This window comes from Cyrtonyx montezumae, unplaced genomic scaffold (genome assembly GCF_038088225.1).
Source record: "Cyrtonyx montezumae isolate F1298 unplaced genomic scaffold, pur_monq_1.0 scaffold_2, whole genome shotgun sequence".
Classification (NCBI taxonomy): Eukaryota; Metazoa; Chordata; class Aves; order Galliformes; family Odontophoridae; genus Cyrtonyx; species Cyrtonyx montezumae.
In genome coordinates, this window is record NW_027071936.1 from 14285097 (window position 1) to 14301002 (window position 15906).

At 41.6% G+C, this 15906-nt stretch overlaps 1 protein-coding gene across 1 annotated transcript in view; it reads right to left on the reverse strand.

Annotated features, from left to right (window-relative positions):
* FRAS1 (Fraser extracellular matrix complex subunit 1) overlaps window positions 1–15906 on the reverse strand; it is a 166212-nt gene that overhangs the window by 98319 nt on the left and 51987 nt on the right. The window contains exons 4-10 of the mRNA XM_065736478.1: window positions 12935–13027; window positions 10251–10410; window positions 9553–9686; window positions 5733–5816; window positions 5040–5141; window positions 4741–4932; window positions 853–942 (exon numbers count right to left, since the gene is read on the reverse strand). Coding sequence (XP_065592550.1) covers window positions 853–942; window positions 4741–4932; window positions 5040–5141; window positions 5733–5816; window positions 9553–9686; window positions 10251–10410; window positions 12935–13027 — 855 coding nt within the window. The remainder of the gene's footprint in view (window positions 1–852; window positions 943–4740; window positions 4933–5039; window positions 5142–5732; window positions 5817–9552; window positions 9687–10250; window positions 10411–12934; window positions 13028–15906) is intronic.

The window sequence follows — 15906 nt, forward strand, 5'->3', positions numbered from 1 at the left end:
ATCTGTTTAGAAGGTCACCAAAGCTGCCCCTGGTGGCTGAGGCTCTGCTGGTACCATGTGAAGAAGTAAACAAGGCAGAAACAAGTCAGAGAGCATTCTGAATGCTTATGAAGCTTTTGTGGCAGTTCCTCTTGAAAAGAATAACGCACAAACCAGAATAAACCTAGCATCTTAATATATTTTATCTCACTCGGGTCAGAGAGAGATCTGAGAAAGAAAAGTAAAGCATGAGCATTAAAAAACAAAACAAATAAACATAAGGCCAAAAAAAACCCAAGCACTGAATTTTTCACTTTGCAAATCTGTTGGCAAACAGCAGCCATGAGGTCCAGCTCTCATGTGACAGAGCAGTGAAAAGACCATTACTGGTATATTTTAACCATTTTATGTTTTCCTTCTATGTAACTTAAGAAGGAAAGTTCCTTGAAAGTATTTGTAAAATAATGAACTCGTCATGGTGAACACTGTAATGACTGACCCAGGCAGAACATTACACATTGCCTCTGCTATACAGCCTCTACCAAACAGGTCAAAAGTAAGTTAATTTAACCTCCACGAGATGCACAGGAAACCAATGAATACAGAGATTAAATATTAATGGGAAATGATTGATTATACAGCAGAAAGGAAAGCAAGGCCGATTTAAACTCTGCAGCAGATGCAACAAATAAACAATGTAAATTTTACAAATTCCATACGTTTTAAAAGCAATCTGCAGATGATACTAACAGATAATTTTTCTACCGCACTTGCAAATAATATCCTTCTCGGAACAGAGGAGGGAGAGTCACTTCTCCAAACCTTTACCAGCGGAATTCTCTATTTTGTGCTCTTAAGTACCACAATACTTACAGCTTTGGTATGTTCTTTGTAAACACAATAACTATTACTTGAAATACACTCAGGACAGCACTTCCCATCCAAGTGAATTAATTCTTCACCCTGTGAAGAGAAATGTTGCAGCAATTCAAATGGAATCAACAATACCAAAAATACTGTGGAATGCAGAGGCAGAGCCGCTCTTGCCCTGGAATGCAATCTTCAGTTTCTAATTTCATGTTATCTTCTCTGTATCCTATTTCATCTCTGTGAGTACAGTTTGAAAAATGTGCTTAATGAATACTGCAGTTGCAGAACCAACCTCAGAAAAGGCAAGGGAACTCAGTGAGATAAGCTTACCCCTAAATCTTGCTGAGATAGAACCCTTGGGTGTAATACACTGCAAATATAAAGAACCGGAGTACCATTTTTTACTGTCCTTCTCCAAGATTTTAATGGACCACAATCACGATCTGGATGCATAAGCGTTCAAATGAAGGTACCTTCATTTCCAGTGTTCTGCTTTTTTGCCCAGTAAAGTTTCAAAGAACATGCTCTATTTATGGAAAAATCCTGTTCTTCATTACAACTGTAGAACTCCACAGGTTTCACTTAAATAACCAATAACTTTGGTTTGGAGATAATAAGTTAGATGGAAGAAATGAAGTGCTCTGACTGAGCAGAACTTCTTGTGCCTAAGTGGAAGCTGATTATTCAGGAAAAACGAAGACTGTCTTAAGGAATTAGGGTACAGCTCAAAAGAAACAGCTTCTGTTTCCTGATATGAGTTGTTTCTCTACAAACCAGATTCTCACGCGCTGTAAATTTAGGCAAGGTGATATATACCAGTCATAAAACAGACATAAGCCTACAAAATCACTACAATAAAGAAGCTACAAATGAATGACTAAATTAGATTTGGTGCCAATCTGCAATGAGCGCTCCTTCAATTTATGCTCATTAAAAGTCAATGTTGATATTCATTCCAAATCTCGGTGGACATAGTTTTCCTAACTTTGCAATCAGGCTGATTACTCTCCTAACCACAAACAGAGAAGTCATGACCACTCGTTAAGCGTTTGCAAGGAGCTCACAAACCCAAAGAAATCCCACAGCTCCCGCTGGTTTCCCTTTCAGCATGTTGCTTGTTTCTCTGTCTGGCTCACAAAATTCAACTCAGCACCAAAGTTTGACAGCTCTGCTGAAATACACCAGCCACGCATGCATTCCAGCACAGTCACTCCAGGATAGTTTTCACCTTGCCATCCTTATCTGTATGTGACCTACTTTACATACAGATGGGGCAGTAACATCACCAATGTTCTTCACCGATGCCAACAGCTAATCCCAGCTATGCTCAGGTAGCTCTCAGGCATTTCTGAGAAAGGGCAAGAGTAGAGAAAGAGCACACAGTTTTTGGTCTTTGAGGATCACACACAACCACAATCTCTCTCTGCTCGTTTTATACGTTTTTGTCACTTTAATCATTACTTCAAATTGCTGTTGGCAACACTGAATCTCATGCCATCACTACGTAGTGTAAACTTTCCCATCCTCATTCCTACCTACCTCCCAAGCCACAGTCCAAAACACTAACTACAGGAAAAAGAGAGCATTTCTCTCCTACCCCTCCTAAAAAAAGCAACGCAGGCAAGCTAACCTGCCAAGGCTCAGAAAAGAGTGGCTATGGGAGATATTCCTCAGGCACATATCTGAGCAATGTTACCAGAGTGCTCAATACCAGGCTGCTGGAAAGTGCTCCAGCAGGACTTCGTGATGCTGACAGTTTCAGTGGTTTTGGTTGAGTGCATCCATTTCTACATCCAAAACTATCCCAGCCTGCCATGTATCCCTAGCTTACTGGTACCCTTCTGAAAATGGCTTTCTGAAGATTAGGTCGGAATCCCTGCAGACACTCTCACATGGCAGTTCTGCACAAGTTTCTCTGAAAAGGTTTAACAGCTAAGCCTCCACTCTACCCTCACATAATGCTACTATACTGTGTCAAGCTGTCTAGGATTTGCAGTTCATATCTGTGGCCTCATTACACTTTAGACATGACAATGTGACCAGAAAATTAATAGTGCCTTAATGAAGAGAATCCAAACGTTCCTAGCTTCGCAACAGATTTGTTAATGCAGGTTCCTAAACGTGAAAAAAAAAGGAAGAAGAAAAGGAAAAAAAACATATTTTGCTTTTTGTGAAAATATTTTATTGCAGTTAATTAATATGCATTGTACCACTGAGGTAAACTGTAACTGCACTAACTTGAGGAAACTATTTTATCCTAAGAGAAGCTATGTAAAATAATAAATCCTTGTGCAAATATATCGAGAGGGAACAAAACTCCCGTCTGCAACAAAGGACGCTGCCTTCCTCTCTCTGTCCCCCTAGCAATTACATTTCATTCAATTTGAAATTGCAGTGGTTCATACTCTGACAATCTTTCCACTTTGAGATGCCCAGGCTTTGAGCAGGGTGGCTACTTTTGAGAACCTAAGTTTGAAAAAGAGCTGCCTGAGTGATAACGCACACACTATTGAACCCTCCATTTTGAACCTTACGTGTCATCATCTCCTGCTATCATTCTGTAAAATGTCCCTGGCTTTTCTGCATAATGGATTTCTTGTCAGAACCCAAGATATGAGCATGAATATTAAATAATTTTCCCTACTGAGCCATGACAGCATACCATCATCGTTAGTGTAAATGATCCAATTTACAGCCAAAAGCATGCAGGAAGCTGACTGAAACAGATGCCAAGTGCTCAAGATTTTATGACAATCACAACTTTCCATCCAGAAAAATCTCTCCATGCAGTTTAAGGTCAGATGATAATCATCACTCCTACATCAGTGACAAAAGTTTGGGTCAATGCATTTTTGCTATTTAAAAGGGCCAATCTCAGATGAACACATGCATCTATGCCTAGATACATCCTCTCTGCATGCAGATTCTAACTTTTCTGAACATCTGAACAATCTGGTGAACCCATTATGTGCAGTGTGCAGACTTCAGGTACAACACAAGGGTACTACTACTCAAAATTCAACATGTGGGCAGTCACCAGGAAAGCCCTGTTACTGAGAGAGAAAGCTCAGAAGGCTACATATCCTTCCTTTCTCTTCACTGACTCTGTGGAGTAGCTGGTACAAAGCAAGTAACAACCCACTGATTAAAACAGATGCAGTAAGAACCAAGGTAGAAGTCTTACTGCACTGCAAAAAGGTAATCCAAAATGTGTGTCTTTGCCCAAGAGTGTGTGCCTAACAAACATTTAAACCTATTTAATGCATTTTCCATATTCACTATAGAACAACTATAACATAACCTGTCAGGGTATTTAGAGTAAACAGCTTAGGAATAACACATCAGCTTCACTTCCATGCCCAGAATGGCACGGAAAAAATGGAGAAAAATAGAATACTGCTTTTGATGCTCAACCACCTTACTGAAAGCCACTGTAGCATACAGAATGGTGGAGCCAGAAGTTGGATTCAATGATCCTTGTCAATCCCTTCCAACTTGGGATGTCCTGTGATTTCTTTAACTGTTAACTATCTCTGCCCGGTACATATCTCTGCACATTCAGCTCTGGGTAAAGCCAGTTGTCACTGAAACTAGATGTCTCTGACATTAGCAGGCAAATAGCAGGGTGGGAGATAAACTAAGTTAAATGAGCCACTGACGCAGACTGTCATGCTTCGCAATGCAAGCCTCGTGAGCAGTCAACCTTGCACAGAAAATCCTGAGTTTACTCTCTCCTTTTCTGTGAAGCCTTTTCAAGGTAAATGCACAAAAGAAGCTCCAAAAGGAGGGCAGCTTTTTTGTCTCAAAACGTCAGTTTTGGAAAGAACAAAAGGGAGTAAAATAATCACAGGACTTAATGGGTACATTTTCAGAGAATAAAACCTTTCTTACCTTGGCACATTCCACTTTGGCACACTCTGCTTTGTGACAAATGACTTGGCCTTCATCACACATGCAGAAGTCACAGTGAGTAATATTCCACATCTCACCGTGGTACCTGGCAGTGCCGTCATACAAGCAGTTTTCCTTGGAAGACACACACTCCTCACAGCACTTCCCAGGACGCTGCACTTTGTTCTCTCCCTACAAAGCATCAACAGCCATTGAGAGGCAACACTTAGCCGTGCTCATAGGGACTCTAAGCACATGTGCAAAGTGACACACAGTCAGAATGAATGATTTTCAACTACCTTCTCACATATAACAGAGTCACAGGTTTCTCTCAGACATCTGACTGCCCCTCTATGACACACACATGCATTGCAGGCATTTTTTTTCCACTGTTCACCGTGCTGTTCAAAAAGAATAGGAGAGATGTAAACAACTGTTAAACACTCTTTGTAAATAACAAAGATCTTTCCAGAAATCTATGCAACCTATTGAGTAGGATGATTCCTTCTGTATATCTGTACCCAATGCCAAACTTTTCTGAAGAAATGTTACTTTTACATCATCAGCAAACAGGCAGAAGATATATGAGACCTAAATGATGTGTCAGTGTGTACTTATATATTAATTACAAGCTAGAGACATTGTTGAGGCCTTCACTGCCGTTACTAGCCAAAAATCATTATTAGCAGAAAATCACACAAGATACAAATACTTTGACCATCACTACAGCTTTCTACTTTCCACTTTCAAAAAAGTGTGAAAAGATAAGTGCCTAATCTGCTTCACCATGCGAACTTCCTTTCTGCTTGCCAGCAAATTTTTATCTAGCCCTAATTTCTTTCAGCTCTTCTGGCTGTCCAGGAAGAGAAAAAGAAATTGTTACACTATGTTATTAGTGCTGGCAGAAAGTCAGACATGAGGGAAAGGGAAAAGAGATTATGTGCCAGAAACGTGTGAAGAGCTGGCTCTTGGTGCAGCTCATCAGAGGTTACCTGGTATACCTTTCCCGACACTGAGCAGGGCTTTGGAACACATTCTGGACAGCATTTTCCAGGAGACATCACCAAAATTTCATCCTAAATAGAAAGCAGCAGAGACACAAAATAAGCACATGAAAAGTTAGCATGGAATTCAGCATCGCTACCTGGAATTCCAGGCATTTAACATCTGTGTGGTAAGCCACAGTCAATCCAGGCTTGGTTTTGGCTCCAACCCATCTTCACAGTATGAGATCAACAAATATCTCCTTCTTCCCATTTTCTGGGCTTCTTTGGATGGCAACAGAGATCCAGATATGTAGATAGGAATACAGATAACTATACGTACACAATAGAAATATAGACGCATATACCCAGGTATACAGATATATAGAGAAAATACATATATCAAGTTATATATATTAAAAAAAAAAGCATGAAATCGAGGGATTGGCTCTTAATATACAGAGGTGTTTGCACTGTACTAGTTAAATTCATGCAGCACAACTGTCTGTACAATCATAGAACCATTTGAGTTGGAAGAGACCCACAAAGATCATCCAGGCCAGCTCTCTTGCAATGATCAGACATTACAATTAGATAAGGTTCCTCAGAGCCATGCCCAGCCCGACCCTGAATGCCTCCAAAGGACGAGGCAACCACCACCTCTCTGGGCAACCTGTTCCAGTGCCTCACTACTCTTAATCTTATTATAAAAAGTTTCTGCCTTATGTCCCATCTTAATCTCCTCTCTTTTAGTTCCAAACCATTTCCCCTTGTTCTATCACGGCAGACCCTGCTGAAGAGTCTGTTCCCTTCTTTCTTATAGTCCTCCTTTAGATACTGAAAGGCTGCTATCAGGTACCTCCAGAGCCTTCTCTTCTCCAGGCTGTACCCCAGCTCTCTCAGCCCATTCTCCTAAGAGAAGAGTTTCATCCCTTGGATCATTTGAGTGGCCCTCCTCCAGATGCATGCCAACAGGCCCATGTCCCTCCGGTACTGAGGACTCCAACTCTGAACGCAGAAATCCAGGCGAGGGCTCACCAGTGCAGAGTAGAGGGGCAGGATCTCCTCCCTCGACCTGTTGGCCACACTTCTTTTGATGTAGCCTAGGATATGGTTGGCCTTCCAGGCTGCTAGGGCACACTGCGTGTACACATCCAGTTTGCCATCCACCAGAACCCTTAAGTCCTTGTTAGCAAGGCTATGCTTGACCCTTACATCTCCCAGCTTGTACTGACAGCAGGATTGCCACAACCTAGGTGCAACACCGTGAACTTGGCTTTGCTGAACCTCACGAAGTTCACCTGGCCCACTGCTGGAACCTGTCCACATCTCTCTGGATGGCTTCCCATCCCTCAGGCACGCTGACCTCACCACACATTATAGTATCACCCACAAAGTTGCTGAGGGTGCACAATTATGCTTAAATTTGGACTTAGAACCGGAGTATTCCAGTTTCAACTTTTTCATTACTAATTTACATCATGTTGGAATAAGGCAGCAGTTCACATCAATATAACAATTACTTCATACTACAGTTCCACCAGTTGAAAACATGTAATTCCCCTGCTATAATTTCACGTACATGCGATGACCTGGAATGGGTGAATGGGTATAGTACTGCTCACCAGCACCTCCCTTCAGCCACATCAGGATGACTAGGCTGGAAAAAGCACAGCACTACTATCTCACCTCCTTTTTTAATCACCTCACTAGCTTTCAAAGAAAAAGTAGACAACTGCATATAAAAGTTCACAACTGCATGTTTCCCAGCAGCGTTAAAAGAGCTCATTCATCATGGATTTTGTTGGGACAGCATAATTAAGATCTTCTGTTGGGCCCTTATGGTGGCTTACTGGGCAGACATAAGCAGCAGCAAAGCTCCCTGCAGGCAAGTACAAAGAATGAGCTCAATCTGCCAGAAACTCATTTTGCTCTGGAAGCAAAAAGTGAGGCAGGCAGATCTGAGGACCTTGTATATTCAGAGTACACATGCCCACAGAAAGCACATTCCTAAAAAGTTAGGACCTGCCTGCCTCTCAGATCCTCTTCTCCAATGGTGGGACGTACTCAGGTGTCCTTCCACATGCAACAAGCATTTGTGCTTGTGCTCACACAGCACCAAGGGAAAGAAATAGCTTCTATCTGAATGATGGAAGATGAGAGTTTAAGACTGGTGTCACTCTGTTGGGAGAAGTTATTTATTTGCATTTGATGGGAATTAAAGAAAGAAGAAAGGAATACAGGAATATGCAAGAAAATGTTAGGTATGATTGAGAGCAGAACTGAATCCCTGCACAGCCTGCAAACGCTCCTTCCAAGGTACCTGGGCTTGAAATAAGTGGAGCACTACCAGAATTGGCTTTCTGATGCATTAATGTGGATGGCCTCAGCTAATTATTCTCAGATACATCACAGCAACAACACAGTCATTTTTGTTTCCACTAATTAAATTCCAATAAATAGCTGATGAAACATTAGTGCAATCCATCAGCAGGTAACATCAGTCCATTTACAGTGGGGAAGGAAGGACGTAAAGCAGGCATAAATTTGTTTTAATGTACAGTACTTAAGTCAACTAATAGTAATTGAGTATCTCAGGGAAAAACAATTAGCAAGCAGAGAAACAGGTGTTTTTTCCTCCCATTAAAATAAAACCCAACACCACATCTGGTCTAGTAATAGAAATCTGAGTAAGCATGAATAGGAAAAAAAGATTTATGACTACTGCTTTTGTTTTTCTCAGTGCTACAGTTTTCTCAGTGCTCAGTGCTCAGCTGGAGCACACGTTCCAAAGGAGTTTGATTCATCATTTGAGCACATCAGTAGATAAAAATATACATGGGCAACGGCAACCCCTATAAAATAAAGTCAGGATCTGAAAAAGACAATCCCAGGGAGCGAGTTCCTGTACTGCACAGATGTTCTTTGCATTGCATACTGTTGTAAAAGAGCACATTGCAGCGCCCAAGAAAATTGGGACAGTGGTCCCAAGGAAAAGAAATCCAAAGAGCATTAAAACGCTCTCAAGAACTTCCAGCATGTAATGCAATAAGCAGAACTCAACAAAAAATCAAGTCACATGTACAGTGTACAGCACTGTATGTAGCTGTTCTTACTAGCCAGAGTGTTAATACTGTATATGTTTTGGCTGTTTTTATCACTGCTTAAGTGCTAAGAACTTATCATTTGTCCACAGCATAGACCTCAGAGACAGCAATACCCCACTTGGGCTAAAACATTGAGTCACTGTGTGAGCTTGGGTAAGTCATCTTACTTGTTTTATTCATTTCCAAGCTGAAGCAGATGTAAGAAAAGTGCTCTGAGGCTTCTGTTTCATCTCATACCTAAGGGGAATTTAATCCACATTTGACTTGTGAAATTCAAATGATACTTCCAACCATATTTCTAGATTTCTTGAGAAAGATAAATATAGTAAGCAAAACCTGCTAACCAAATACTAAGGCTTATGAAGGTAACTCTCATTAAAATCTTGTGCTTTCATTCCTTCCCCCAAAGAAATGAAAACATTTTCTGATCAGTTCTACAACTTTTTTTTTCTAAAACCAAAATCACTGTTTGTTTGGAGCATATTTGTGCTCAATCAGCCAGTACATACATGACACAAATACACTGATGGAAACAAAATACATAGGGAAAGAGACAGCACGTTTGCACTGAAAGACTTATCCACCATTCCACATACAACTACTCCATTTTTCAAATCACCCACATCTCCCCGCTAACATGTACGTTTGCATGAAAAATAGATCTTGCCAAGGGAAAGAAGATAGCCATGAGTAGCATCTCCAGAAGGCTGCTGAGTCCTGACCTGTTTGCACAGTACAGCCTCGCAGGAAGCCGTGAAGCACTGAGTTGTGCCATCCCTGCAGACACATTTGGAGCACCGACCAAGGCGCCATTCCTCACCATCCCGGAACAAATGGCCATCAAAGTAGCAGGGCTCTAAGAGATAAGAAAGTAACAGTTGTTTTTTTTTTATTTGTCCTTTTCCTTTCCTTCACCCATAATTAAAAATGAAACCTTATGCATCTTGGAAGTCAAAATTCTCTTTTGTTACTGTTAATTTCTGGTTTGACAATTTCAACAATTTTCAAGGGCCTTAGATTTGTGAATTAAGCTACTGGATTTTAAACACACGAAGTATCCAACAGCTCAGACATTTTTGGAACTTTCAGCCCAAGTTTTCAAGTGCGTCAAGTGCCCTCAATATGTAGGAAATACCTGCACTCTTTTTCCAGATTGCAATACCCAAAATAAAAACATATTCAGCACACCTGCTCACTGCTGAAATCTTATTACTTGCTACAGGCCCGCGAGTGAAGCTATTAAAAATAAAAATACAGTAAAAAGATGGAAAGAGAAAAAAGCAAAACATTTGATCCCAACGTCTTTCCAATGGAGCTGAAACAAAAGCTTTCTACATTTGTGACTAGGATAGTTCCAGCCAGAGAGATACTACTTGGACCACTGGAGTCAGAGAGTAGCCTGTTCACACATGATACTCACCTCCAAAGCCCACACACACGGGACAGCAGGCTCCCTGGGCGGTATATTGCAGCTCATCCCTTCCACAAGTGAGGGCTGGGCAGGCTGTGAGGGTGCAGCTCACTTTCCCATGGGCACAGGAGCACAAGATACATCCAGAGCTAGCCCACTGAGTGCCATGCTGCAGGAAACAACGCAAAAGAAGGCAAAGAAAATACATGCATGAATCCAGCTGCCAGTGAGACTTGTAAATGCATCTTCTCTCTTTTGAGCCCTCCATACTAGTATTTAACTTCACTATTCTGTCAGCTCAGTGAAGAGCTCGGTACACTGTAGCTCTTATTTCTGGCTGCTCTATTAGGGCAAAATACAGATTAAAATTGGTGAAGTAGCAAACTTGTAGACCACCATAGTTTTTCCTTCCTTATGCAGAGGGATATCTAGCAGTAAAACCCTGCCAAAGACTCAGCCTAATGGATATATCTCCTCTTTACTACAGTTTATTTGGGGTGGATATGTTCTCTTCAGATAAGTACTCAAGAGGGGCCCCAACACACATCTGACAACACTGAACACCCTGTGCCCCACATACTTAAGCTCTTCACTATGAGTAAAAGCTCCTAAGTTTTGCTATACATTAATGCAGCAACAAATATCTCTGCCCTGAGTCTACATGAGGCAAAAGTGAGCCCGAGAACAAATGTGTTGGTGTGTTACAATGCTCTCCAACAAACAGAAAAAAGTTTATTTTCACAAAACATGAAGTAATATATCAGGCAGGGAGAAAAAAGCTCTTGCCAGATAAAGGAAACATTTTCTCCTACGTAGCTACCTCTAGGCCAGTGTTGTTAGCTAGATACTTGCAGAAAGAAGCCATAAGGCACTATGCTGGCTTAACGACAAAAGAAAAAACTTCCTCCTTCAGGCCAATCTGTGCCAACCATCAGGAGGAGACTTTGTACTGCCAAAAGAAATCTTTTGATGTTCACCTCACACTGGAACTTGGGTGTGACACACAGCATACGCACAGATATGCCTGTAGTCCCTGTGGGTAGGTCTACTTATTCTCCTGGCTCACAAAGACTCTCAAAGAACCGAAAGGAAAAAGCTGCAGCAAGAGTACAGGAGAAGAAAAATGCGGCAACTGCAACAAGAAATACAATGTAATACAGTGGAGCATCACCCAAATCACAGGTACAAAGAAATAATAGAAACCTGTAGACGTGCTAGGCCTCCTACTTCTGCCTCAGTCCAGCTTGCAACACAGGTTGTGCCCCATGATGCTGAAAGAGTGTTACCACAGTATCTGGTCCAGATGTTTAAAAATATATTTTTAAATGTACACTAGGAATTTCAGCATATTTCTTAAGGTTTGGACCTGAAGTGCCTTTTTTCAAACAGAAAAGTCTGTAAGAGACCAGACATAGGATCAGGGTTCCCTGTTAAGCCATTTTTCTTCTGTATGCCTTCTATTCAACATGGTTCACTACTAGCCATGGATACAGGCATTCTTACCATTTTGGCCTTCCAGATGCCTTAGGTGAAACCACATGCTGCAATCTGATCCTTGAGTAATTCACAATTATGAAACCCAAGCGGTGAGACAGCAATCCATCTCTATCTGCATATATGGCCACTGATAGAAAGTGTTCTTTCAGAGAAGCTAATAAGCCAAGGTCAATATGTTTTGGCTCTCGTAACGTTCCTATATTACCTCAGTCCTTCACAGAAACAGCAAAGTGAATGAGTACGTGGGAAAGGAAACTTTCTCCCTTTAAGCCAAGCATGACATGATATTTGTAGAATCAGAGAATAGCTTCAGTTGGAGGGGACCTCAAAGATTGTCTAGCTCCAACCCCCCTGCCATGGGCAGGACTGCCAACCACTAGGATCCCAGGATCCCATCCAACCTGGCCTTGAATGCCTCCTGGGATGGGACATCCATAACCTCTCTGGGCAATCAGTTCCAGCACCTCATCACCCTCTGAGTAAAAAATTTCTGCATAATATCTAGCCTATATCCTTCCTCTCACAGTTTAAAGACATTTCCCCTTCTTCTGTCACTATCAGACTGCATAAAAAGTCAAGTTGTCTTGACTTATCAAGTTGACTTTTATCAAGTTGGCAAAGACCTTTGCCAAGCTACATAAGCCCAATTCCCTCAACCTTTCTTCAGAGGAGAAGTGTTCCAGCCCTCTGATCATCTCTGTGACACCCCTCTGGACCTGCTCCAACAGTTCTGCATTCCTTCTGTATTGGGGGCCCCAGGCTTGGACACGGTACTCCAGACAGGGCTTCATGAGGGCACAGTAGAGGGGACAATCACCTCCTTCTTCCTGCTGGCCACTCCTCTTTTGATGCAGCCCAGGATATTGTTGGTCTGTTGTCCTCTAGGCTGCAGGAGCACACTGGCTCATGTCCAGCTTCTCGTCCACCAAGACCCCCAGGTCGTCTCCACAGGGCTGCTCTTAGTGAGTTCTTCTCCTAGTCTGTACCCACATCTGGGTACTGCAGTGACACATTCAATTTTTTGCAAACTTTACAGACCAAAATCCCACTATATTATCTGACAGTAACAAAATACAGCTCCAATAAACCATCCTTCCTCCTCATGTCAGAAAAGCATCTTACACTGCTATGAAACAAGCAGAGAGCTAAGAATTGGAAAGGATCATCCCTGTCAAAGAACATGGCAAAGTACTCACGCTGTGGATCTGTCCTTCGTGCTGGCAGTATCCTTCAGCTTGGGAGGCACATTGAGGGCAACATTTGTTTGGGGCTATTTGGAGCACTTCTCCCTAGAAAGATACAAAAATCCAATAAGAAGTGTACACAGAGTAGAAAACTGAACATGAAGGGAAAGATACGGGGTTTGGCTATATTCAGTGCTTTCCGTTTGAAGAGAGAATGTATTATTAAGTAAAATATATATAATGCTGCTACATAAAACTCCTCATTGAGAACCATCACCTCATTTGCTGTTTTGAAGGTAAAATGTCAAATACAACAGGAACAGAATTTACACTTCTAACAGTGCAATTGTGAAATCCTGGGCAGGACTAGTTTTCAAAACAGAATACATAAATGGAAAGCAAATATCCAAAACAACAAACAGGATTATTCACTGATCGTTATCCGAGGAACGTGTTAGAGCCACAACTTTTCGAATAGGTAACACGTCTTCTACACATACAGAATGGATCTCAGTCTAACATTTAGCCACATCAGAAGCTCAGCTGGTAGGCAGAATGGATACACATTCATCACCTGAATGTCTACGGTTTAATAATCCAGCACTCTGTAATAACACTATCTGAAAATTAACTGAAAACTACTGACCACTTCTAACTACAGCAGAGTCTGGTGACACCACTACCACTTTGCTTTGAACATTTTGGGGACTTAGCAAGCTGTTTGCATGCTGCATCCTGATCAGCAGCAAGAAAACAGGTGACGCTGATGGAAGCAACTCATGGCATAAGGGAAAATCACCAGTACAGACATTAGCTAACACTGAGGAAGATCTAAGCCTTCTATCCTTGAAAAATCTCCATGGCGTCTCCAAAGCAATGCTTTCATGTTCCTCACAGCTGCATGTTGATCTTACTGTGCAAGGGTGTCTGTCACTGATGGCAGCACATCTGGAGGCCCTGGTACCACCTGACTACAGGATTTTTCTCTCACAGCTAATAAAAGGACCAGACAACTTTACTGATGCGAACACAGCAGCTGGAGAGGAAGAAAACAGAAAAAGAAAACCAAAACCAGTGAAGGTTCAGGAAGTAAAATGTAGTACATTTTAACCAATAAGGTCACTTCAAAATACTGCATGTTTCTCAGGAGACGTTCTATATCCTTTCCCCGAGGGTAGGGCCAACCTCACAGGGATTGCTCTTGCTCAGGAGGGTGTCATCAGTTTCTTTGCTACAATCAAAAATGCAATGCTCCTAATTGTCCTACCTATTACTCCTTTATTTATATGAGAAGTGTGATAAGAATTATTTGAAATGTTACAAGTCTTCGATGTTTTCTAAAAGAAACATTTAGATTTTTCAAACTGAAAAAAAACGTATTACTGCAGGACTTCCTTCACTATCATCACTGGGTATGCTTTTGCAGACCCTCTGTTTTCGTTTATACCTGGTGTTGTACACAGCATCAACAACATTAGCATCAGTCTCATTGTTCGTAGGTGGGAAATAAAGAGGAATGGTGATTGCTGACCTTGGTTCTTAGTGGCAAGATTTTTGAAGGATGAGCAAGATTTTCAAACAAAGATCCAATTCTTCTCACCGTTTATGTTGCCAGACCTTTGTGGGAGATTTAAGTTGTTCGTTTTGAAGATTACCAATGCCAGAGAGACACAGACTCATTTTACACTGTAAATCTATTTCCGATTATGAGCTTTACAGTTGCCACCTTTTCATTTATTCTTTTTGTTGTTGTTGTTGTTTGTTGGTTTTTTGTTGTTGTTGTTTAAATGAATGACATATTCTCTAGCACACCCATTATTAGGCATACAATGACAGCACTCTCTCTTTTGTTTCTCTCTTCAGTACAAAAATTCACAGTATTTCAGTTGTGCTTTAATCAACACACAGTGATAATAATGGAGAAAACAGTAAGAATCAGAATTACTTCCCTGTTAATACTGTCATATTGGAAAATATTTCAACCTGGTTTATAAAATCATGTAATTATTATATTGGCAGTGCTCTTTAAAGAAGTAATTTTCATTGTCATTCATGCATTCTACCCTAGTAATCCAGATGCTAATGCAACACCAATTCCATGGCTAATTACATATAACCATTAATGAAGGCTCAGACAGAGAAAGATAAACAGGAGACAATGAAGCTCAACAACCATCACAAAGCACAAGAAAGTGAAAGACAATCTCTGCTCTGTTGTTGTTCACCAGGGTGGAAAGCGTCCATCTGCCTGCCTGACAGTGACCCAGCTCCATCTTTAAATGAAAGGTGACTGGAAGCTGGGCTCATGCTAGGAGGTCTCAACTCAGTTTTGGGGCCTTCTTTAGGCACCAGTCTGCTCTCAGAGCACCAGCAGTCTGCCAGCTGTTTTACCATCAAGCTTCTGGCTGTAGCAACAGCCAGAGGTGGTCCATCGCTGTGCTGCAGCCAGAGGCTTCACACACTGGGCTCTGCCTGTACATTTCCCCCTCAGGCTTTCATCAGTGAGGAGTGAATGAGCACAAAGACTGTTCCTGAGCCTGGGCAGTCCCACATAACCTGGGAGGGAAAAAATGAATTCACTGCTCCCCCGTGTCCCCCAGATCCTGCTCTGAATCAGATTCTCAGGTTCGAAGAGAGCTGCATGGAAACAGCTGAACACAGAAGTTTGCTACAGTGACTGCCATAATAATATTGTACAGAGATAAGCAACCAGCTAATCTACTTATTTCTCCTGAGAAGAAAACTTAATGTTACATCCTCTTCTTGTCCCCCTTAAAATAAGAGTTTTACCTCCATGGGGACTGCAGGACCTATGCCCCCCACTATACCTTTATGTGCACTGTGTGTATCCCCACATGACAATTTAACATGTCACTATTCCAGCAGTTTAAAGCAGAAGAAGGCTGGCAACTCCAGTGAGACCTGACATTTCTCCTACCACAAAGAGCCAGCCAGCTGGTGTTCAGATCACTGTAGCCCCTCAC